The following is a 25,565-nucleotide window of genomic DNA, read 5'->3' as shown; positions in this document are numbered from 1 at the left end:
GCTCTTAGTCTTTCTGTCCCCTCTTCTACTGTGTTCACTGAACTTTAGTGTATGGGGTTGTATTGGAGATGTATCAACTAGCTTTGGTACCTCATGACCAGTTTTTTCCTGAATCCAGTTGTGGATTTCTGTGATGGTCTTAGTAATGAGCTATGCGTATCTGTGGGTATAAGTACTTAGAATGCAGTTAGAAATTAAACTATAGGAAAGTGGAAGCAGTAAGTTCTCTTCTGGGTTCTATGACCTCACTAGCTGTGGATAGCTGGCTAGGTTTGCAGTACAAAATAGATTCCTTCCTATTATGCAGGTTGTAAGTCTAGTTACATGGCTTTGTTTGCCCCTAGGTGCCACTGTTACACACTTGGGAATGTCTTGCCTTTCTTGTTATTGTGTGGTTTGTAGGCTTTATAGCTAGTTGGGCTGTTGCATCCTCCCTTGGCTATTACATAGCACCTTCGGATACTATGAGAGCAGGTCCTCAGGGAAGGGGCTTTTAGGTCAGTTTCAGTTTGATTCCTCCAAGACCTGTGTCCAAAGTATAGTGTCTTCAGCAACAGGATCATCTAAGGGGCAACCAAAGACAGAAGCCTGTATTATTTAGGTCCTCTCTCAACTCCTCTATCAACAACTAGAAGGAAGGTGTTCCACGCCTGACAAATAGGGTTTTTGGAGAGACCATCACAACCAGTGGTATAATTTCATTAGGACTTTATATATACACACATATATTTATGTATCTATAAAAGTATATTGACTCTTAAGTAAACATAAGATAATATTTCCTATAGCTTTTAGACATCTCAGTGTCTTCTCCCTCTTCCTGTTGGCTCTTTTTCAGTGTTGCCCTCCATCTCCTCTTCCCTTTACCCATTTCCCTCTTTGTAGCACCTGTGTCTCACAGTTCCCTACGAGAGCTCCTTCCTTATAGTCCACTCTCCATCTAGGTTAGCACCGTTTGCTTCCTTAGAGATTGAAGATGCAGCGGTGTTTATTTAATTCTTAAGTTATGTACAGGAAGAGAAACTTACTCATCTGACCTAGGACTTTCTGTAGGATTCTCTCACCAAATATTTATTGCACTAGGTAACTATTTGTTACACAAGATCTTTTTAGAATTTGCAAGTTTAAAAAGTAAGAAGTAGAAAGTTACTATATTTTACTAATCTCTGTGAACAAGTTAATGGGCTTGCTTACTCTATAGAGGAATCAGTGTAGTCAAAATTGCTATCATGCTGACCCTCCCAATCCAGACTTAGAAAGCTCTAATACCAAAGCGGCTGCCTGAAACATTCTTTTAAAAAGTCTGCTTCATCTTAATTTGCCTTTAAATGTATGCTTGTCTTGCTGTTGTACAGTTTTGTGGATGGGACAGATAATGAACAAGAATATATTTCATGTTTTTATAGTTCATGCACTGCAGTGATTAATGAAGTCTGTTTTAGTAAAGTACATTGTTTTTAGTGTTTTCCTTAACACATTATTTTTTTTCTCCCTCATATCAGAGATCTTTCAAAACCAGAAAGGTACAGTGGAGACAATGTAATCTACAAACCACCGGGGGTGAGTTTCTGTTTTACAGACTGCTTAAGATACCGTAGTTAATACAATTATAATATAAGCAATAGCTTTGTTTTAGAGAATCATTGATGAATTCTTAACTTTTTAAGTGCTAGGGATTGAACCAAAGGCTTGTGTATGCCAGGCAAGTGCTCCGACACTTCTGCATTCTGGACCCTTACTGTGTTTGAGTCCACATCTCACTAAGGTGCTAGGCTTGCCTTGAACTTGAGATCCTTCTGCCTCAGCCTCCAGAGGGGTAGGGATTAAAGGCTTGTCCTGCCATGACTAAATGATGTGACTTTGAAACTATCATGGACTAGTAATCCGTATTTCAAAGTGAAGCAATGTTCACAGAAGCCCGAAGGTACAGGCCTGCAGTGACATTGGAGTCCCCTGGCTTCTCTCCCTGTCTCTGTTGCATTCAGTCTGAGAGCCAAATGTTGACAATATGGGTCAATCCATGTTTGTCATCACTTGTATTGTACCTGTCAACCTCCAAACCTGCTGGGGCATAAATTAGCTTCTTGACAGTAAAAGCACCTAGATTGTTTTAAACTTGGCTAAATTGTTTTTAATTTTTTCTTTTTTCCCCCCCAAAAAAAAAATACTTTTTTTTTTTAAATCAGTTCTTTAGGAGAATTTCATACAAGTGTGTCATATTCACTCCCCTCCCCCAACTCTTCCCAGATCTACCCCTCCATCAAGACCAACTTACAATACTTAAACAAATAATACTCTTAGGTATGTAGCTTTCCAGTGGAGAGAGATTGACTTACCAGTGCCTACCCCCTAGCAGAACACTGGCTATCCTTCTTTTCCCTGTAGTTGTGTGTTGCCAATCACTCAACTGATAGGAGAGGGATTGTGTGCACAGCTCTCTTCTCCATGTTGGATTTGTCTGCTGTGGGCTTACAGTGTTGCATATGTATGCGGTCACAGTTGCTGTGAGTTTGTGAAAGCAGCAGCCCTGCTGTGTCCACAGACACTGTTCCCATTTTGTCATTAACAGCCTTTCTGCCCCCTCTTCTGCAATGATCCCTGAACCTTGAGAGGAGTGTGGGATATATGCATTTTTAGGGCTTAGCATTCCCTAAGAAATATATTCTGCACCTTTGCCAGTTGTGGCTCTCTATTCCAGTCGCCATCTCCTGCAAATAGAAATCTCTCTGCTGAGAGCTGAGATGCATGAATCTGTGGGTGTAAATTGATGCTGTTGAGAGTCGTTTTAATACTCTGTCCATTGAACAGAATAACAGTGCTAGGTTCTCCTCTTGACTAAATTATTTGTGTGTTTAAACATAGAAACAGTTGGGTAGGCCTGAATAATGGTAGGAACAACTAAGGCAAAATTTGCACTATGTTTGTGCTATGATGTAGACATTAAATGAGCATGGCCTCTGGCCTTAGACTGTGCCGTTGGCTGTGATATGCTGGGAGTGTTTCTTCATTTCTGAGTGCTTTAGATTTTGTCACTAAGAAAAATAAGTTGTGGGTAATAGAACTTGCCAAGTTGGGAAGCTAGGAGAAGTAAACGAATTATTACCACGTGCCTTCGACAGTGCTAGACACAGTAAGTTTCCTGAACTAAACATTCGTTTTTCGACCATTTAATGTATGTTGTATACCCTGATTTTGAGAGAAAACCTTTGGTGATTGCTATTAGAGGAGTGCTTGCCGTAGATCCCCAGCGTCTTCCCTGTTTCAAAGTGAGTCTGACTGACCAGATTTACTTATATTTTCAGTGAAAAAATAGCTTTATGACTTCATTTGGGTAATTCTCTTTTTACCTACATTGTGGCCTACATTTGATGAAATTGCTGATAATTGTCTTAAATCTGGGGAGGGTCTTTTATATTACAAGTTAGATTGCCAAGTTCCTAATTACCGCAGTTTGTCCTTTTTCTAATGTATTTACCAGCAAAGATTTCAGTAATCTAATTTTTATTTCTGTTTTTATAACAGCGTTCTGCGCCAGACATGGTGTACTTGGGATCTATGACAAATTTTGATGTAACTTACAACTGGATTCAAGATAAATGTGTCCCTCTTGTCCGAGAAATAACATTTGAAAATGGAGAGGTATGGGCTTCCCCATGGATAATCTTAATTCGGTTATATAAAAGAACACATTGCTCTGTTCCCCCCTTATGCTGTTCAGCAGTTACCAGTTGTGAGAGCTGTCCCTCGGCACAGTTGTGCCCCAGATGGTTTCATAGAGCATCCTCACTGGCTTCCCGCTCACGGTTCCAGAGACCTCCCTTCGTTTCCAGTAATGGCAATAGTTGGTAATACTCTTGAAAAAGGACTTGAGAGTAATTTATGCTCAATGCTTCTAATACCCACCCTTGGGTAAGGATCCTGTCTAAGTGGATGTTCTTTAGAAGGACAGACCTTAGTTACAGTGGGCAACCCTTTGCCATTAAAGATCTTTCTGGTATTAGAAAAAAACACAAAGAAAAGGTTGGAGAGTTATTCTGAATTCTTTTTAGTTTGTTCCTATCCTTAACTTTAAGAAAAAAGGGTAGATAGACGCTCTGCTAGTTAGATGAATGGTGTTGGGGTGTTTTTGTGTTTCTCCAGGCCTTGTGTCTGTGTAGCGCAAAGGCTCAAGATTTGAAAGATGATACATAATACATGTGCGTTCGCAGTTCTTGTCAGAATAGTTTCAAAAACAGAATTTAAAATTTCAAACCTGGAAAATCTTAATTCAACTTTTTCTCCCCCCCCCATGGAAGTTGCCACATTTAATAATTCTGTATTTTTAAATTATTATTTCTTTTATTGATTGTCTGTTTGTGGTGGGAAAAGGGCTTGCAAGTTGCTTCTCTTGTCCTGTGCTTGGAGGTGAGGTCTCTTGTTTGTGTTTATACTGTGTATTCCACACTGTTAGCCTGTGAGCTCCTGCAGATTCTCCTGCCTACACGTCATGTCCCCAGGAGAGTAAGGGACTATAGATGTGTACCACTACATCTGACTTTATGGGAGTGCTAGGGGTCCAACCTGCATCATCAGGGTCACACTTACCCACTGAGCTGTCTCCACAGCTCCACATGTAATAAGTCTTAAGATGTAGTATATGTTGGAATTAACCACCATGAATTACTTAAAGCATAGGAAAGAATTTGTTTCTCTTGAGTCTGATTGTCTTAGAATTTTCCTAATACTTTATATGTGCTCGGTAAGGCATATGTTGGTGAAGCCTAGCAGTCACGTTAATTACCAGTTTCCGCGTGCTTGATTTTGGAAAATTCATTGCTGTGTATTTCAGGTAATATATGTTTCCAAATTTGTCTGTTGTATTTTTCTTAATATCTGTATGTTCCTGCATACTTGTGTTTAGTGTAATGAAGTAAAGTGACATGTGCTTTTATTTAGTTTCCTAGCTCTTGTGTTCCCTCTGTGGGAAGTGACCAGTCTTCTTTCACAGCAGTATTTATAAAGTAGCACTCTTCTCTTGTATTTTGTAATGTGTTTGTCCAATCTTTCTGTATGGGAAATTGGGGAGCAGAACCAGGCATGAAGCGAGACTGTCTGCCCTCAGAGCTTGGCGGACAGTTTTTGACATGCCCAGAGACAGGAACAACATGTGTCCAGTGCAGCCTGACGGGCACTAAGGAAAAGCCTAAGAATGCAAAGGAGAAAACTAATTTTATTTCTTTAGAAACTGGGTGGGCTGGGGCCGTTGCTTTCAAGAAGAGACATTGCAGTTGTGAAGCAAGGGCTGAAAGAAAAGGATGTGCTAAGGAGGTGAGGACGTAATGGCATTGTCACTCATCCTGGGTGTTAACAATGCCATTGGAAACCCACCTGTTAATTCTAGACTGAGCTGGGTTTGTACACAGAGCTAAGGGATCCATCCCTATGAGCCGATAATAGAAACTGTTGCACTAGGGGAAATTACCAAGCCAGAACAAAAAAGTTCAAAGACAGAAGTATGGGGAGTGGGATCCATAAATGAGGATTAAGAAAAAATGTAATCCCGGGCTAGAGAGATAGCTCAGCGGTTAAGAGCACTGATTGCTCTTCCAGAGGTCCTGAGTTCAATTCCCAGCAACCACATGGTGGCTCACAACCATCTGTAATAGGATCTGATGCCCTCTTCTGGTGTGTCTGAAAACAGCTACAGTGTACTCATATACATTTAAAAAAAATAATATTTAAAAAAGAAAAAGGAAAATGTAGTCCCAAGAGTTAAAAGACGAGGAAGAAGAAAATTTAGATTGAATTACTAAAAGATAAATGTAATGCCAGGAAATGGGAGTGGTTGGGGGCAGGGAAGGAGGGTGGTAGCTAATAGGTATATGGTTTATTTTTGAAGTAATGGGTGTGTTGTGGGATGAGTGATGATTTTCACACAAACTTGTGAATATAACAGCAAATTGTACACTTAAAATGGTGGACTTTTGTGGTTGAAAGTTACCTCTCAATTAAAAGAAGAGATAACATGATAAACTTATTTACTTATCTATATATACAAGTGAAACAAATTTAATTATGAGGTAGGAATCAAAACTAGTCTCATGTGATAGGTCTCAGTGATTTAAAAATCATTATTAAAGAAAAACAATATCTGTGCTTCTTGCTCAGGCAGTTCCTAAACTGGACTCTCAGAGGGATTGCTAGTGGAAATGACTACGTGTGGGGCCTTTCTGGACTTTCTCATACAAATAAGAACATGCATTTGATAAGATTAGATTATTCAAATCTACTGTTTTTCTTGTTTCCTTTACTCCCGATTGACAGTAAACCAAGTTTCAGTGGCGCCTTGCTGTTTTCAAGGGGCTTTGTATGTGTGCATATTGAAAGACAGGGCGGCTGGTTGTAGAGCTTTGTCTTTTACCCTTAAAACACTTTGCAGCTTTGGGTAGGTCTCACATAGTGGAATGGGTTTAATATACACCTTAGAATAAGCATGAAATTGTGAGTGAACTTGACTCAGTGCTCGCACATTCGTGCTTTCAGTCTTTCTTGTGAAGACTGGCAATACTCCTCAATGTTTGTCTCATTCCTGGATTGAGAACTGACTAGTTCTTTCTTCTCTCAATGCTCTTCAAGAGACTGCCCTTGTACTCACAGATGCAGTACTGGCTAATACGGCAGTTCTCAACCTTCCTAAAGCTTGTGACCCTAATACTGTTCCTCAAGTTGTGGTGACCCCAGCCATAAAATTATTTTGTTGCTACTTCATAACTGTAATTTTGCTACTGTTATGAATCATAATGTAAATATTGATATGCAGGGTATCTGATATATGACCCCGCGGCCCACAGGTTGAGAACACTGGGCTAACAGATTGACCAAGGACCTTCCAGGTGAATCCAAGTATATAACAGAGCAGTGCATATATGATTCCTCAGTAACTGTCCCTAAGATGCCAAGGGTTGAACTCATTTTTTATTATATCTCATTATTTTTCACAGTTAGAGCCTTTTTTTTTTTCTGATTGCTTGAACTGTCAGTTACATGAATTGAGTCCACACTTGTTCCACTTGGGAAACAGCACTGATTTCCATTGAAAACTTGTTTCCACAGGAATTGACAGAAGAAGGACTGCCTTTCCTCATACTCTTCCACATGAAGGATGATACAGAAAGTTTAGAAATATTCCAGAATGAAGTAGCCCGGCAGTTGATAAGTGAAAAAGGTAGACTGTTGAAGGTGTCTGGCTTTGTCTTTCTTTCTCCTCCCTTCCTGGTCTGTGTTTGGCTTTAACACAGGCATGATAGAGGTTCCCCGGTTACTTAGCGTGCATTAGGTGTGGGGAGGAAGCGGTGGGTGTGGGGTGAGGCAGGCTTCCTGTGTGCTCCCTCTGGATTTTAGAGGGAAAGACAAACCACATGAAGAGTGTGCTTCTGGGTGAACAGTAATATTTGGAGAACCATTTCCTGGTACCTAAATGCTTCTCTGACACATTTCCTGAGACATTGCTAAGAGATGACCCTTGCTGATCCATATTTATTTCTGTATAAAAGTTGACCAGCTGTCGGCATTTCCTCACATCTTAGCAGAATGTGGGGCATCAGACAGCTCCCCCTCTACACTGAGGCAAAGAGGTCAAACCATGGAAACTGATGCTATGGTAAAGAGCTGCCTATTTTAGTCATTTAGTGAATATCTAGGTTTGAATTAGATTCAAAAGGAGCCATTTAGGCTACAAGGGGCATGAAGATGGTCCCAAGGGAGCAGTGTGTATGTCAGAGTTTGGGGAACCTACATAGCAGATGGCTGCCGATTAAAGAAATGAAAAATTCACATCACAATAGCATTTAAATTTGAGTTTTCCTATAATTTCCCTTATAATTTCTAAGGGAATTATACTCTGCCTTGAGAATGAAAAAAAAAAATCCTTCTTTTAAATATACTGTTCAGGTTTAAGTTTTTCTGATTTGTATCAACTTCAAGAATGTTGATGTTTATTATGCTATTTTTGTGAATTCATAATCTGAAATATAGTTAAAAATCTAATGTAGTTCTTAAAATTCTGTTTCTTTCAAAGGTACAATAAATTTCTTACATGCAGATTGTGACAAATTTAGACATCCTCTCCTCCATATCCAGAAAACTCCAGCAGATTGCCCTGTCATAGCCATTGACAGTTTTAGGCATATGTATGTTTTTGGAGACTTTAAGGATGTATTGTAAGTATCCCCCTATTTTTTTTTTTTAAATTACTGAAATGTCCCATAAAGTTGAATGTAAAACAGTTTCTTGACTATTTTACATACCTGTGTACTCGGGTTGGGTGTGAGAAGTTCGAGTGGTTCCTGCTACCTGTCTTTGTACCAGGTGGCACCACTCACTGGAGAATTTCAGATGTTGGGTGACTGGGCCACTACTCTCTAAAAGGAAGATTGTGTGCTATGAGAAGTTAGATTTGGTCTGTGCCATCACATACCAAGCAACGATACATCCTTAGTCAGGCTGGAGCATTGCTGCTCGTGCCTGCTTGCTCACGGTCATGTGCTTAAGAACACTGAGAGTATATGCAACTGAGAATTTTGCCATGCCCAGGGATTTCTAATGGCATATAGCTAGAACCTTCCCAGGGACAACAGGTAACCCTCTGGATTCTGCTCTTAGGTCTTTATAGAATTAATAAACATGGAAGCCTGTGACTACTGTAGAGGCTGAAATCCTACTAGCTTTCAGGAATGTGAACTACAGTAATTAAAAGTTCAAGGTATTAATATACAAAAATTATAAGCATTACAAATTAAGTAATATATACTTGATTTTCTTGAACAATCCATTTTACATTTTAAAATCTCAAAATACTATTCTTCAGAGAGGATAAGTTGAAGTTTCACTGAAGAATAATTTATTCCATATACATCTGAATTTTTCAGTAGACGTGATTTTTCAGAAGAATCTTGTTCCCGAAACTCATGTAATATTGAGTTCTGCCTTGGGCTGGTCACTGAACTTCTGTTCCTTATAAAGTAACACCTGCCTAGTGTGATAGTTTTGTGAAAATGAGTGAGAGGTGATGGCTGTGTTATAACCCAGTAAGGTGTAACAAATCCTGGTGCATGGTTATTTTAAATAATAAAGTATGCCAAAGATCATTTTAAGTTTTACCTTACATTCAGAGATTATCATTTTAATCTATCAATTCATCCAATGTTTTTTCTAGGTCTTCTAAATGACAGTCACTATACTAGATATCAAGTATAATGATAATGTCTTCTAAATGACATTATACTAGATATCAAGTATGTAAATTCTCCTATGCCAGGGGCTGGCCCAGTGCTAGGCAGGGGGTGTGATTTCCATCTGTTAGGGATGGATTGTGGGTGCTGGCCTGTTACCTGGAACCACTGTGCTGGTTTAGAATCTGAGGAGCCATGCAGGTGACAGCCTAGATCTTAGGTTTGCTTACAAAGTAGCCTGAGCCCCAAGTTAGGAGGAAGAGATAATCAAACCTAGAGCTCAGGAACTGGAGAAATGACTCTGCAGTTGCCTCTGGGGGACCTGTGTTTGAGTCTCAGCATCCACATGGTGGCTCACAACCATCTGTAACACCAGTGGATCTGACGTTTTCTTCTGGCTTTCTGTGGTCCATGGACATGTGTGCAGGAAAAACACTTAAAGGCATAAAGAATTTTTAATTAAGAAAATGACTAGGGAAGAAACAAATGAAATAGATTCTAAAACATTAGAAAGCCAAGGAAACACATTTTTGAAAAGATACATTTAAAAGTATTTAGCCAGACTGTAAAAGAAAGACTCAAATAAATAAAATCAGAAATCATACAGGAGTCATTATAAATTTTGTCACAGAAATAGTCTATTTTGAATAATGTGTCAACAAATTGGTAACCCTGAAAAAATAAATTTATAAGATGAATCATAAATACATAGATTCTTTTGTTCTTTTAATGGTGGATTGTGACCAGGAAGTATAAGCTAAAATAAACTTTTATTCCTCAAGTTGCTTATGGTCAGAGTGTTTTATCAAAGTAACACAAAGCAAACTAGAACAATATCCAAAGGAAATTAAATCAGTATGTCAAAGTGATTTCTGCACTCTCAGACTTCATTGCAGCATCATGTGTATCAGCTGAAAAGTGGACTACTGAGGAGTTAATTTTGTATCCAGCCACTTTGCTGAAGGTGTTTATCAGCTGTAGGCGTTCTCTGTAGAATTTTTGGAGTCACTTATTTATAATATTATATCACCTGCAAATAGCAATACTTTTTCTCTTTCCTTTCTAATTTGGCTCCCCTTGATCTTCTTTAGTTGTCTTTTTGCTCTGGCTAGAACTTCAAGTACTATACTGAATAGATAGAGAGTGGGCAACCTTGTCTTATCCTTGATTTTAGTGGAATTGCTTCAAGTTTCTCTCCATTTGGTTTGGTATTCACTATTGACTTGCTGTATATTGCTTTTATTATGTTTAGGTATGTGCCCTGTATCCCTGATTTCCCCAATACCTTTAACATGAAGGGCTGTTATATTTTATCAAAGGCTTTTTTAGCATCTAATGAGATAGTCATATGATTTTTTTTTTCCTCCATAAAAAAATTTTGAGTGAGAAAGAACATGGTAATTGGTGGACCTTGTCCTGTTCCTTTACCCTTTTCCTTGCCTTCTGCTTTTCCTTGTGAGACTCATAGTTGAGCCTTGGGTTCCTGCATGCTAGGCAAATGTTGCGTCCCTAAACTACACCTTTACCCCATTTTTAATTTTGAGCGAAGGGTCCTCTTGTCAGTGCCGGCTAGAGTTTGTGGTTCTGTCTCAGCTGACGGTACAAACTTGCTCGCCATGCCTAGCCTGGTAGAGTTTTATAAAAAGCACATTTGTTTATCTGGTAATGTTTTTATTATTATTCCTTGTTAATAAGTTAGCTGGACTAACTGAGCATCTTCATTCCAAGAAAGAATTCCTTCTCATGAAAATTTACCTTAGAATTCATCATAGATCTAAGTGGAAAACAATAGGCAAGAAAATCCTTAACAGTCAGAGGAAGACAGAGTTCTAAGAGCATCAAAAACACTTAGAAAAAAAATGATAAATTGGTTTTCATCAAGTTATAAACCTTTGTTCTATGAATGATACTGTTAAAACAAGATACAGAGATGACAACTTAGCATATGAGCAAAGTTCCCAGGGTCATTATATAGTCAAGAAATGCAAGGTAGAGTCACAGTGAGATGCTGGTCTCTGTCCTGATGCTGTGCCAATACAGTTTGATGGTTTCTTTGTGGAAGTTACACATTTATGTAGTGCTGACCAATTTCCAGAAACTAAAGTTCATGTAGAAACCTGTGCGCATGTATTTGTCATAGCATTGTTTTTGACCACCAGAATCCTGATAGAATCCAAATGTCCTCAACGACATAAATGAGTAGACTTCTATGGTACATATGTTTGTTTGTATGTATGTATGTATGTATGTGGCATAAGATCAGCAAACACATGAGTGATTGCCAGGGATCAGGAAGACGGGAAGGTCCAACTGCAGAGAGATCTCACCTGGTTTGCAGAGGTAGTAAGAAAACACTTCACGTTTGCTAAAATTTGGAGAGCTTAATCTGAGCACTGTACTTAGTGCTTAGTGATCTCAGGCAGTGGAAAACAGAGCTTTAGTAAGTTTAAGACCAGCCCAGCTACATGCTGCAAGTCTCAAAACAAACAAACAAAAAGTTATAGAACTTGAGCTTTAAAGGAAAACTATCTATTGTGTTTCAGTTTTTTAAAATAATAAACCTAGCTTGTGCTTTGTCAGAGGGTGGTCACAATTTACTGTTTGTGTCTGTGTTTCACTGTCTAAAAGTAAAACATTGTAAACAAACAAGTTTGGAAGGTGGAAGAAACACATTGAGTGTTCCAGTTAGGAAAATTGCAGCCTGAAATGAAAATAGGATAAACTTACTCTAACAGTCTTCTTGCAGATTGCCACACTGTCTACTCGAACAATTTAGAGCTCAAAACTCTTTCTTTCCTCTTGTCTCATGACACAGGGAAACTTGAGGTCAGGGAACAAGCCGCCTTAAGTATTCTCAGTTTGTCATGTTTGGGATTTACTCGTTCATCAGCGATTCCTTGACTAGCAGTTCTCCTAGTCGTGGCAGCTTGTAAAGCAAACCAGTACCATAATCTCAGGCAGTTCCAACATTCGGAGTCTGTGGCTTGAATTTTCTATGTCAGCACTTTGCTGTGGAGTGACAGAGGATGGTGTCAGAAGAAATGTAAATTGATCTCCTCTTGGTGTTTATCTTTGGTGTATGTGCAATTACTTCTGCACCAGAAAACCAAGGCGAGGCATTCTGTCAATACCACTACCTGACAGTCCTTTGTATTTGTAAACTGTGCATTTGGCACCCGCTGGTCTCTATTGTACTGAAGCTAGTGGGGAGCCAACATGGTGTACAATGAAGTTGTTGGTAGGTACAGCTCAGTGGGAGTTTGGGGGTGGGGGAAACAGTACTTCCCCTGACCTCAGGATAGAATTTAAAAAGAAAAAAAAAATAGAAACTGGTAAGTGTAGCTGTTCTTGCCTATGAAAACAAAATAAAAACAAAACTATGTAAAAGTCAGGCTCTTGTAACCAAGGAACTAAAATATGTATGGAAGTCCATTTCAGAATCTCTCTTTCTTTCTTGTTTGTCCCTTTGTTTGTTTGCTTGTTTGTTTGTTTGTTTTAAAAATATATGTGTACTCTATCCGCATATATGCCTGCATGCCAGAAGAGGGCATCAGATCCTAGTATGAGCCACCACGTGGTTGCTAGGAATTGAACTCAGTACCTCTGAAAGAGCTGCAGACAATGCTCTTAACAGATGAGCTGTCTCTTCACCTGGAAGTGCATTTTAATTTTTGTAATAAATTTAAAAAAAAAAAAACAGTGTCTTTCTGTTTGAAGTATATAATAACTGTTCTGAAGCACCAAAATCTCTGTAAAAGGTAGGCAAAGGAAAACATTCAATTTCTCAAGAAATATATATTAAATTCAGCTGTTACTTATCAAATTGGCAAGTCGGCTTTATTTTTTTTTTTCTTAAATCATGTTGACAATGACTTTAGAATGCAAATCTACGGATAGCAAAAAAAATGATTGACCTTGTAGGTATCATTTGTTTCCATTTTATTGGCTACAACTCAAGGAAATGATTCCAGAGAAACCTACTTTGTAAGTGCGCTGCTCAGCATAGTCTGGACCACCTTGGGAAAGGACTGGACTCCCAGAGCTTTTGAGAATCCACAGGCTCTTGCTGGATTCAAATGCTGTGAGACAACTGAGTGGGGCTAGTTCTAAAACTGAATATTCTTAAGTGATTTCCTTGAATATTTTCCCCTTTGAACCTCAACATTTTTAGTGTGGTTTTTCTAAGATTTAAGTTTTTTGTTTTATGTGTATGTGTGTACCAGTAAAAACATATGAATTATTACACATACACACACACACACACACACACACACATATTTAAGTATCTACCAATAAAGATAGTAAAATATATTTGGGATACAGCATCTTGATAGCATTGCCTCTGTTAATGGTAATTATAGAAAAACTTAATAAAGCAAGTGCAATAATTAGAACATTGGTCCTGAAGAAATAGTTCAGCAGTTAAGAGTCCTTGCTGCTCTCTCAGGAAAACTAGTCCTGGTCCCAGCACCTATCTGGCGTCTCGTCCCACTGTCTGTAACTCTAGTTCCAAGGGACGCGGTGCCTTTTCTGACTCTCAGATACTAGCCGCTAGTGTCATATGTACATGTAGGTTCTCAACATAAAATACAAACTAAAAAGTTAGAACACAAAAGGTGTATCTAGTTGCCTGAAGAAGCCATGGTAGGATTGGTAGGATTATAATGAAATATTTCTTTGCAGCACTATGAAGTTAGTAAAGTAGAGGTCAGCCTGTTTGGGCAGTTGAAGCTAAATAATTATTTGCCCTTGGTTTTAGAATTCCTGGAAAACTCAAGCAGTTTGTATTTGACCTACATTCTGGAAAACTACACAGAGAATTCCATCACGGACCTGACCCGACTGACACAGCCCCAGGAGAGGTAGGACTCATGTGTTGCCAGTGGGGACTCTTCTGTGGAGAGAGCCTCAGAGGGGACTTGAGCTAGAGTTCCAGCTCCTGATACCTCTCTGTAGAAATTTGGAGCTGACTAAGACATATTTATGTTATGCTCCTTTAAAGTTACTTCTTAAAATGCCAGGTCTCCAGAAAAGTTGTAAAGTGCGGTGTCTGGTCTCTAGTCATCTACTGGAGTGACTGGATATGACTCTGTGGGGCGTAGCTATACAGGGTTAGATATAGAAGTAAGAAAGTAGGACTTGGGAAAGTAGCAGAGAAGCAGCTCAGTGGATTCCCATTCAGGCTTGCTTTTGCTGCTGAATCCGTGCCTTGCTGTCCTTAAGCACTGCTCTGTTCCCTTGCTCATCCATGCTAAGGGCCTTCATAGACGCACTGTTGACAGTGTTCCAACACAGGGCTCAGTACAGCTTTCCCAGAGGATAGCTGAATGTTTGACAACCACTTAACAATATTTTAAATTAGCTTTTACTCACATATACATTCTCAATTGACATGTTGTTATATAGATAGATTCTCAGAATGGACAGATAGATGGGCTTTCTATGTTTCTGCTTTATGAAAGAGTCCTAAATTTGCATTTTGATGTGTTATTATTTGTAAAGTCTGTGACCATGAAACTAAGAGGGAGATGGTACACATTAAACCCCTTCTTGTTTTATATACTAGGACTTCAGTCTGCTACTTTGTCCAAAGAACTTCTATTTATGAAAGAAAAAGAGAAACTGAATTTTTCCTTGCCTTATTTGGAAGTCAGATTAGGTTCAAAGTCAAGAGTTCTCTTGAGAATCTGATAATGTACTTTATTTGAGAAATGATTGTTAAGCTACTATTAAAGTGGGGGAACTCGGCTAATGACAGTATTGCATAGGTAATTGTTTTTCTTCAGCACACAGAACTGTTCAGTAATCAGTGGCTCTCAACCTTCCTAGTATTCCAACCTTAATACAGTTCCTCATGTTGTGATGACCCCCAACCATAAAATGATTTTTGTTGCTACTTTATAACTGTAATTTTGCTACTGTTACTAACCTTAATGTAAATATCTGATACGCAGATGATCTTAGGTGACTCCTGTGAAAGAGTCGTTAAATCTTCAGAGTGGTTAAGACCCACAGGCTGAGAACCACTGCTTTATACAACCAGGAAAAAAACCTAGTTTACTGTATTGTAGTGTTCTGATTTATTTTACTTTCTCCCTTAGACAGTAGACTCCATATATTTTATTTATCACATTTTTGTACTAAGCCAACTGGGTCCAAGGTACATGTTTATAGTAATATCATTTCAGCTTGAGCATGTATCTGAATAGAAAGTAACTTTCTGAGGAAGTGAAGCCTGGCAAATTCAAATAGGCCAAGGCACCTGCCACCTTCTGTTCTCATGGGCACACCCTCACCTGTGTCCCTTGTGCACATGTCCTGTCCACTGGGGGACTGTTACGGAGTACAGGAGCTTACCCTTGAGACACTTGCAGTGTGGAAATAGAGTGCAGGCCGTGCTGCCTTTCCTTCAGAACTCATGGACATCTGTATGGTTTCACTGTGTGTTTTGTCTCCTGTTGGTGTATAAGTATTACCGAAGTTCATTATAGTATGTTTTCCTCATCTCAGCCATTTTGCTGGGTTCTGGCACTGAGACAGTTGATAGAGATCAGCTTCATTAACAAAGTAGGGGTGATTAATATTAAGGCAGTCCCTCTTAGCAGTCACTTGTAAAAGTGAAGGGTTAGGACCAAGCTAGGTCGTACTGTCTGTGGGGTTCTCTAGGAGGCAATGGTGTTTAGTGTTGCTTCCTTCCACATTGCCTCCGTAATATGGCAGGCCCAGAGACAGTGGTGCTGTGGCAGCCATGCCCTGGACAGTGAGTTCAGGGATGTTTGAAGTGAAGAAACAAGATAATCTCTTCACCTTGACATATACTTTTTCCTGTTTATTTACTAATAAGTAAGTAATTATAAGGCCACTGCCAGTTATGTAATAGTAGTAATGTATGATAACTCCATAAGATATTTTGGTATCAAGATTCTTTTCTTCTTTTGTAGCAAGACCAGGATGTAGCGAGCAGCCCTCCAGAGAGCTCCTTCCAGAAGCTGGCGCCCAGCGAGTATAGGTATACTTTATTGAGGGATCGAGATGAGCTGTAAAATTCAAGAACACTGCAAGCCTTTCCACAGCAGCAGAGGCTTACATGGTGGAAATAGTGAACCTATATTTTCATAATTCTATGTGTATTTTTATTTTGAATAAACTGAAAGAAGTTTTGGGTTTTTAATTTTTTTCCTCCCCCCTGACTCAATTGAATTGTCATTTAGTATAGCCTCTTTTTAAAAAAAATCTGCTAGGGTTTTAAAGAACAAAATAAAAAACCAGAGGCCTGTCTCCACTTTATATCTGTCCTGTACAGTCTTTATCATGCAAGCAGAAGGCGGCATTGCCTGAAGCATATACCGTTAACTTAAACTACCACTGCACAGGCAAGAGACTTGGCCTGCTTCCTGTGTGGTGTCTGCCTTTTCTTTCTTCTTTTCTTTACATATGGTCAAATTCTATTGGTATTTTTCTTATCACATTTCTAAAAGCTAAGGGGATATATATTCTAGAGGCTTGGGAGGGAAATAAATTAAAATTTTCACACTGTGTACTGTGTTGTACTGATTGGTTGGGCATTGCTTATGAGGGTTCCATAGTGGTTCTTCTTGGATTCCTAATGTGTAACTCAAACATACTATGAAGAGGAGGAGAGCCATAAGCCAGAGCATTTGGAAAAGAAATGGAAGTATTATTAAATTTCTATATGTTTGTCCGAGACGGCAGCATATGAATGGCATATAAAACTTTGAATGAATTAACCCTGAAATCAGGAAAGCAGGGACCCTGGTGGAGCAGGTCACCAGTGTTAAACTAGACATTTTAAGGCTTTCTCTGTCTAGAAATTTTCATTTTCAAAGAAAAACTGTATTTCAATTATTGTAAGTCTCCTCCTGTCTTTTGTAGTTTTGCTATCGTTGTGTAGATCAAAAGCAAAGATGTTAAGGAACAAGCGTTTGACATTCTGTGTCATCGTCAAGTGCTGAGGATTGTTAGAGGGCGATCCCCTCGCTTCCCTGGTTCCCGAGCCTGCAGTGGGCAGTCAGAAGGTCCCTGCCAGGCCTTGCTGCTGCCAGGGAGAAGAGCAGAGGGAGAAGACTCTTCACATTCTATCAGGAATCCCAGGGCCGGAGGTCAGACAGGCTCTAAATTGGCTCTCCTCGGGGCCTGGGTGTGGTGCTATAGGCCAAGGTCATTTATCCTTGGGATAAGTCAGTCCCAGTTTGGGGAGATAATATTTTTAGGCTTAAAAGGTTGACATGTGCCATTATATGTAGTGTGTAATATATGTAACACCTTTCAATCCTTTTAAAATAAAATGAATATTTATAATGGATATTTAATAACTGTTATTTTTAAAAATCAGCTTCCAATTCTTAATTATGCATGACTTTGTCCATAGTTTCTGTAGTTTTATTCAGAATAATGAGTATTAACGAGGTGATAAGGGCTTGTTTAGAATGTCTCACCAGATTGTTCGTGGAGAACTAGGACAGAGCTTTCTAGACGCCAGCCTCCATTCTGCCACTTTATTGCATTTAGTCAGAGTCTTGAATATGATCACAGTTTTTGTTTTTATGACCAAATCTGAGAGATTCCAGATGAAAACTCACAGTTACACAGCACTCTCACACACAAGGTCAAAAACAGTGCCAAAAAAAAAAAAAAAAAAATCAGCTGTAATAAATTTGTGATCCTGTAATTAGGTTTGAAAAATAATAAAAGATACCACTCAAATACTGGGCTGCAGACAGCTAACTGAAAACAGTTATTAGAAAAAAGGCCAAAGGGACACATCTTCAATGTGGTCTAAAATGACAGACAGGCTGTTTAAAGTGAAAGATGCAGTGTTACACAGCTTTCCTGCAGATCGGAACTTGGGCTGTATGTAGCCCTACTCCTGCTGTCTTCTCTGGGTGGTGAGGCCGTTAAGAACAGTGCTGCTGAGCCTTGTGTCTGTAGTGCCCACCAGCTTAAACTCTTAAGTGGTCATCTTCACATGTTCATTGAAAGAATCAGAAACAAAGTGGCCTCGAGCAGTGTTTCTGCCACTGAAAGTGCTTAGCACTCTATAGGACTTGATGCCAGTTTATAAAAAGTTCTTCACAAGCTCAAGGGCACTCCAGGAAAAGAGACAGTAAAATGTTTTAAAACATGAGTATCAAGGCTGCTTTTAGCCTGGCGTGGTGGTGTACACCTTTACCCTCAGCACACAGAAGACAGAAGCAGAGGGATCTCTCAGTTCCACAACAGCCAAGGCTGTATCTCAAAACCCCGTCTCAAACAAAAACAAAAGACTTTCTCTTAGAGAACATGTGGGTCTGAGAGCAGTCTGTTTATTTGAAGTGCTGATGCTGTCTGTATACCAGGGGCTGAATCAGAACTAGAGGAAGCCATCAGGGAGCAGGTATCAGCTGGCAGCTACTCACAGTCACATTCCTGGTGCTATAACTTTTTACCTAGAGTTGCTTATAATTTGTTAGGTCGGTGACCTTGTAGAACATCACTGTAACAAGCTATTCCAGATTAAACATAGAGGAAATAGAGCTAATGTGCTTGGCATAGAAACATAGGGTTCCAGAAATCCCATGGAGAAAATTCTGTTGAGGTTTTAAAAGATGAACACCTAAAAAGAGATAGGATTTGGCGTGGATATGATTGAATGAAGGTAGTAAACTCCATGATGCACTAGGAGGGAGTACTTGTAGAAAGACCAGTTCACTGGAGGCTCAGGATACCAAGGAAGGGATTTACACCGTGTTGCAGGTCCTGAGGATCTGTATTTGAGAGTGGTACTTAGAAGCAGGTCTCAGACTTTAGAGTTCAGCAGTCTGTGCGGAGCCTCACTCAGTCTGTGCGGAGCCTCAGGCTTCTCTGCCGTAGCTAGAGAGGCTGCCCAAGTGCCCTGAAGAATGCCTGGGTAACTAAGGACCAGAAGCTGGAGAGACTTCCTGCTCCTGTCAGCATGACGAAGCAAGACAGCCACTGTTCTGTGGCACACACTTAGGCATGACAGGTGTCTAAAACATGTACATGAATACATAAGGTAGAGAATAAACATGTGAAGGGTCTCACAGCTTACTGATGAAGCCAGTTTGCCAGGGATCTTGTGGAAGCTGGCATGATAAAAGTTACCAGGAAGTATGTAATACAAAACAGCGTATGGGGGCTGGAGAGGTGGCTCAGTGGTTAAGAGCATTGGCTACTCTTCCAGAGAGCCAGGTTCAAATCTCAGACCCACATGGCAGTTCACAGCTGTTTCTAAGTCACGTGCCAGTGGGTCAGATTCCCTCACACAGATACGTGTAGGCCAAACACCAAATGTACATTAAAAAGAAAAAGTAAAACTGCGTTTGAGATGGGAATGGTTAGAATGAACTCGAGAGAAAGGGCTGACTTGGCTTCCTTTTAAAAATGCACCAAGGAAAAGGAATGGGAATGGATTGATAAAGCGGGAAAACCAGAACCACTCACTATTTTCCTTCAACAGATACAGTCTGCTCAGCCAAAAAAGTTAGAACCCATGTATACCACACAAACGAACAAAAAACTTGGCCACCTTAAATTATTAAAGCTGTTCAGCCCATACTCTGTGTCACACAGCAGAGCTTTCTGTTGAAACTGTTGGGTCAGCCTGGGAAACCATGGAAGATACATAGTTAATTGGGCACAGTATTCCAGTTCTGTGTTAATGGCAGTTAGCTGTTCTGCTGAATAAAGTCTTGTGAAGACTGCAGTTGCCCATGGTCTGTGCTGGAGAAGACTTAGGTAGCTTGGAAAGCAGATGAGAGCCCAAGGATCAGCTGTTCCAGGACTGAAGCTGCCCACTGCTGCCAATAACGGAGTTACCTATTCATTAAACAGCATGGGTAGGACATCCGCTCAGCAACTTTTTTAGCTGTGTTTGAAATTTTGTATGTATTTCCAAGTAATAAAATTATATTTGTAAAATATTTTATATTTGAGAATTTTTACTAATTGCATAAATACTGCTTTATGACCGTTTTACCTAGAATCTTAGTGATCAGAGCCACTGGCTTTTTCAGGTGTAATGGTATTTTTTCAGATCCTGACATTTTGCTTCATTTGGTTCAGGATGGGGACGTGGGTGTTCATGTGCAGAAAACTCAAACCCTGCCCTCACTTGTGTCCGAGTGTTCTCTAGAACTCTGGCCATGACAGGAGTGTCCTTAGACAGCGGGCAGCTGGACTCTGGAATAGTGCTGCTTCAAGTTAATTATCTAAAGTCTCACCCCAACCTTGTCGAGCAAATTCCATTATTCAAAGTGTAGGACAAGTGTCTCCTTGTCCTGCTTAGCCTGTTTACACAAATTAAGAGTCATCTGGGAAGAGGGACTCTGAGACAACACCTCTATCAGACTGTAAACTATAAGCTAAAATACATAAACCCTTCCCTCCCCAAGTTGCTTTTACTTGGGTTTTGTCACAGCAATAGGAAGCAAACTAAAACACATCCCCTGTATTTGCATAGTCTGTGTAGTCTAGGTTATTCACGGCTGGGAGTACATATGTATTTCCCCTATTTCCATGTGCATGCAGGTTATATGGGAAGTAGGAGTACTGTCTTTCTGTTCCAGCTATGTGGTACACTAGAACTCAGCAAGTCTCTGATGAGAAACGAAAGCTAAAGTACAGAGCAAGCGAGTGAACAAAGGAGTTAGGACAAGAAATTGTCCCTATAACTGGAATTGATTCTGATAGCAAATCTGCATATCTGTTATCTGATTTTGTCAGTTACAAATATCCTACAAATGAATCTATCACCAAAGACTACGAAAAATTAAAGGTTCACAGTGCCAATTGGATTAGAGATGTATAACTCTCAGAATGGTTGTTGTCTTTGACATCAGTCTTGGATACTGGGAATTTTTGCCTAACTCCACGTTTTCTGTAAGATCTGACTCCAGTTTAGTCAACCATCTGTAAGGCAATAATGACAAATGCTATGAATGGTTATAAAGTGCCATAGTTTATCATTCAGTAAGCATATGGTTTCCAGACTAAAGATAAAGATAAACAAACTACTCACTTCCATTATGAAACTAAAAGTTAAGGGACAAAATAGCAAAAAGATGGTTATGATCAAGAGCCACCTTAGACCAGGCACACTCACACCTACCTATATGAGGGTCCTCTTCTCCAGGGAAACTGGTATTAACAGAAGCTGTTGACCATTTCTTATTATACTGGTAATATTGCCAGATATTTACTGACCTATTGTTTCTTCTAATTCATCCACTTATAGCCAAGGTCACCCATATGCCCTTATGTGACAGGTCCTGTGAATTTTACTAATGAGGACAGATGTGAAGAAGTTGTATGTCTACTTGCTGCCCTATGGTAAAATTACCTGGGTAGGGATAAACTTATTTTGGAAGATTGGTGTCTTTTTGTTTTGTTTCGTTTTGTTGTGTACATTTGTGCAATATTAACCCAACAAATATATTGGAATAAAAACAAAAGTGTCAAAGGCAAATGATTTGCCCAAGATCACAAAGCTACTTTGTATATGATCTAAGAGAATGATTTGGGTATGGTGGGGATCCTCCATGCGTTTGTGAGAAGGTTTTCCAATCCCCAAAGGGGTCATAACCCATAGGTTGAGAACAATAGTTTAAAGGAACTGATGGTGTTTTGCATCAATCTGGACTGAGTTGTTCATTTTCCCATTGTTGCCAGAAATATTCTTCATACTTGCTGAAGCTTTTGGTGTATTTAACGCAGCTGTCTTCTTTTCTCACCTCTAATTTGTGAGATCCCTCTGTTCAATACTGAGTGCCTATTTTGTGATTACTCATCCCATAAACATGTATTGGAAACCCACTGAGAAAAGCCATATACAATTTACCTTTTAGTGTCCAGGACTCTACAGTCCAGTTTGCCATGGTCATGTTTCCCGACCAATGCTGTTCACTGGCTCCCATTTCTCTACCTTTACCTGTGGGTAATTCCTCAGGGTTGAAAGTTTCTCCTTAATGGTAGTAAGACCTCTCCAACTAGACTATAAGCTTCATATGGGATGTGACAAGGCATCTGTTGCTGTTATTTTGTTGTGGATTGCTGTCTGTTTTTTCTGCCCCTTCAAGAGGGATGCCTGTATGCAGGTAAGATCAGGTGAAATCTTACTAGATAAGGCTCAAGTTTGTGATTGGGTAGTGGATGAGAAGGCAGAGCTAAAAGTTTTAGAGACGGGGGTGGGAGGGAGGCAAGATGGAGCCTGTAGGAGAGGATGATGTGCTGGAATCACATGGTTCTAGGAGCCGTAAGCAACTGGGGATTTCACAGATAGACTATTGAGTAATGTAGGGCACATTTGTCCAATCTAGGTATGCAGCTTGTATTTATATCAATTGAGTTTTGAGTTCTTTGTGTGGGCATTTTGGGGGTTGAGGATTTACTGTTATAAATCTGGCTGGTAAATTACAAGCCTCTAGAGTTTTCACATTATGACATTATGGGGATTTGTGCGAGCAGCAGCCTGATTTCTGCAGGCTAGCCACAAGGGGTGGATGAACTGGGAAGTGCTAGGGGCAGCCGGCTAGCCTCAGGAACCATGGGGGCGAGCGAGACTGCCATTGCCAGGGTGTAGCCAGACATAGCATGGGTTGTTTTTTATAATTACATGCTATAGTTATTACTTTTAAATAAAATAGTAATGAATTATTATTTTATTGGCATGAAACAGTGATGAGCAAACTGAACAGTTGGGCTATAGCATTTAAGTCCTAACTTTGGAGGTGCTAGGACATAGCAAATCTTTGTGCACTGCCCATGCTTGCCATTAAGAGGAATGCAAAATTCAAGACAAGAAATCTAGAAAATACAGTGAGAACTTGAACGCATCATGAAGATTCCAGAATCTGGAGGTGAAGACATTTCTCTTTGGAAAATTAAAAGTCTTGATCTCTGTCACAACAAAACTCCCAGGGGATTCTTTTGTTGTTGTTGTTTTTAACCTCCTGTTTTACAGTTAGATTTGTAGGATTAGTAGGGTCTACATGAGTTACTTTTCTTGTTGCTGAGACAAATAAATCACAATAGCACTTAAGGAGACAAGGGTTTATTTTGCCTCTGACTCAGGAGTTTGAGGCAGCTGTTGGCACTGCATCTGGAGTTGGGAAGTGGTGACCCCTGTGCTCAGCTTTCTCCTCTTCATGTAGTCTGGGACTCCAGCCCATGGAAAGGTGCAGCGCAAACTAACCTAACCTAGAGATTCCCTCAGGCATGCCCAGAAGCTCGGCTTGGCTCTTTGGTGATTCTAGATCTTGTCAAGTTGGCAGTATTAATCTGGACTTCATTGGTAACCACCAATGATTCACAACATGTTTTTAAAAAGACATAGTAGTTCAGAAAGGGCTGACTGACAGATGCCTGATGGTCATTTATCTTTGAGAATGATACACAAACATGAAAATGTACTTAGAAAAATGTCTGCTTAGGAACAGAGTGATGACTTCAGGTATTCATTTACAGTATTATTCTGCAAAATTATTACTTATGCTCCTGCCCAGTCTCAAGTGACCAGGGGCTATCTTCCTTTGAGTCTTATAGAATTTCTGACATGGCTTGTCTTAAATCAGAACATCAGGCTCATGATGCACCCTGCCCCTTTCCTGTATGTCACCAGGGATGCCATGTTTTGCTCTCCTTCCTGGGTAGTGATTATAGAAAAACAAAACAAAAAGCCACCAACAGGAAACAACTACAATGATTCATAACAGGAGCAAAATTTACAGTTATGAAGTAGCAATGAAAAAATTGTAGGATTGCAAGTCACTACAACACAAGGAACTATGTTAAAGGGTCCCAGCATTGGGAAGGTTGAGAAGCACTGCTTTAAACAAAGAATTGCTGTATTTTAGATAAATATACCCACTCTTGTCTGTTTCCCCCTAACCAACTTCATTGTTAAGTCATGCATGTTTGTTTTCTCATTAATGCCTTGATTTTTCCCATGCCATTTTGCTTCATGTGAGTCCTTACTCATTTGAAGATTATAGCCCCTGTTCCATCAAGCATATTCTTTCTTACCTATTGCTCAAACACCAGGCTCTGCAAGGCCTTCCTATTCATTTCTAATTATTCATCGAGGTCTCTGATACTTTTTCCATCCTCTTCCTGGTACTTTGTTGCACCTTACTGGCTTTGGATAACTGCATGGCTTATGATACATTCTACAGATCTGTTTCTGTATAGGACACTAGCATTCAATACACAACAGGAATTCAGTTTAATATTTGTCAGATGGGTGAATTTTATTGCATATTTCCTTATTCAAGCATCAGTCAGCAACATAATAGCAAACAAATTCAGAAAGGACTGAGTTTTGTATAAATCCTCACTGTTTAACCTTTCCTTGTCCTTGCCTTGCCATTCCTAAAGTTCAATAATGATGTGGAAAACTCCTATTAGGGGTTTAGTTGATGAAACTCAGTAACACAATTCAATAATTAACACTAAGAGGAATATCTCAAATGGTTGAGATGTGTAGGCAAAAAGCAAACTACTGTGTGTCTTGCTCAAACAAGAGAGTTCACAGGGGCCCATAGACCTTCACTTGCTGTTGAAGGGATCCCCGTGCTTTGGCTGCATAGGCACTGGCACTGCTTGGAAAGCTAAGAAACTGCATCTAATTTCTTCTTTTTAGATGAATTTATATTCTTACATTTCTTTCCATTTTGCCTGATTTAGACTGTTGAAGTTGGGCTGACAGACTGCAAGCTTCATCAGGCAACTTGACATGGCCTAACAAAACCTTAATAAAAAACACATGGAGGATCCCCACCATACCCCAAATAATTCTCTTAGACCATATACAAAGTAGCTTTGTGATCTTGGGCAAATCATTTGCCTTTGACACTTTTGTTTTTATTCCAATATATTTGTTGGGTTAATATTGCACAAATGTATTTTTGTCACAAGTTAGTATCTTTGAAGGTAGCAATGTAGATGCATAGTTCTTTTATTATTATTAACACTCAAGTTCTTATGCGAAATAGTGCCGAATGGTGAATACAAACAGAACCACACATTAGGAATATGTGTTAATAGCAGTTATAAAACAGAGCTGGATGTACGTAATCCCAGCAGGAGGATTGCAAGTTCAAAACGAGCCTGGGCTTCCAGTAAAACCTGATTTCAGGAAACAGAACCAACACAACTCCACACAGAATCTGAACGTGTGTTATGACTCCAAGTCAGAGGGGAAGTTCTTGCTAGGCCTCCGGCGACTTTGGGGATGTCACCAGACATGTGTAAGCACCTGAGAGCAACAGTGGCATTCTCTCTGATGGTGAGGTGTGGTTTGCCCAGGAAGGTTTGCTCCAGGCTTTCACTCCTCTATCTAGA

At 39.7% G+C, this 25,565-nt stretch overlaps 1 protein-coding gene across 1 annotated transcript in view; it reads left to right on the top strand.

The window, feature by feature from the left end:
* Erp44 (endoplasmic reticulum protein 44) overlaps nt 1-16,496 on the top strand; it is an 82,249-nt gene extending 65,753 nt beyond the window's left edge. The window contains exons 7-12 of the mRNA XM_021199999.2: nt 1,503-1,560; nt 3,523-3,639; nt 7,093-7,204; nt 8,057-8,198; nt 13,969-14,071; nt 16,151-16,496. Of these exons, the coding sequence (XP_021055658.1) occupies nt 1,503-1,560; nt 3,523-3,639; nt 7,093-7,204; nt 8,057-8,198; nt 13,969-14,071; nt 16,151-16,252 (634 nt within the window). The 3' untranslated portion in view covers nt 16,253-16,496. The remainder of the gene's footprint in view (nt 1-1,502; nt 1,561-3,522; nt 3,640-7,092; nt 7,205-8,056; nt 8,199-13,968; nt 14,072-16,150) is intronic.
* The last annotated feature ends 9,069 nt before the right edge of the window (nt 16,497-25,565 follow it).

The sequence above is a fragment of the Mus pahari genome, chromosome 6 (assembly GCF_900095145.1).
Source record: "Mus pahari chromosome 6, PAHARI_EIJ_v1.1, whole genome shotgun sequence".
NCBI lineage: Eukaryota > Metazoa > Chordata > Mammalia > Rodentia > Muridae > Mus > Mus pahari.
Note: the sequence above shows the minus strand (reverse complement) of the source record. Positions and strands in the feature narration are given on the sequence as shown.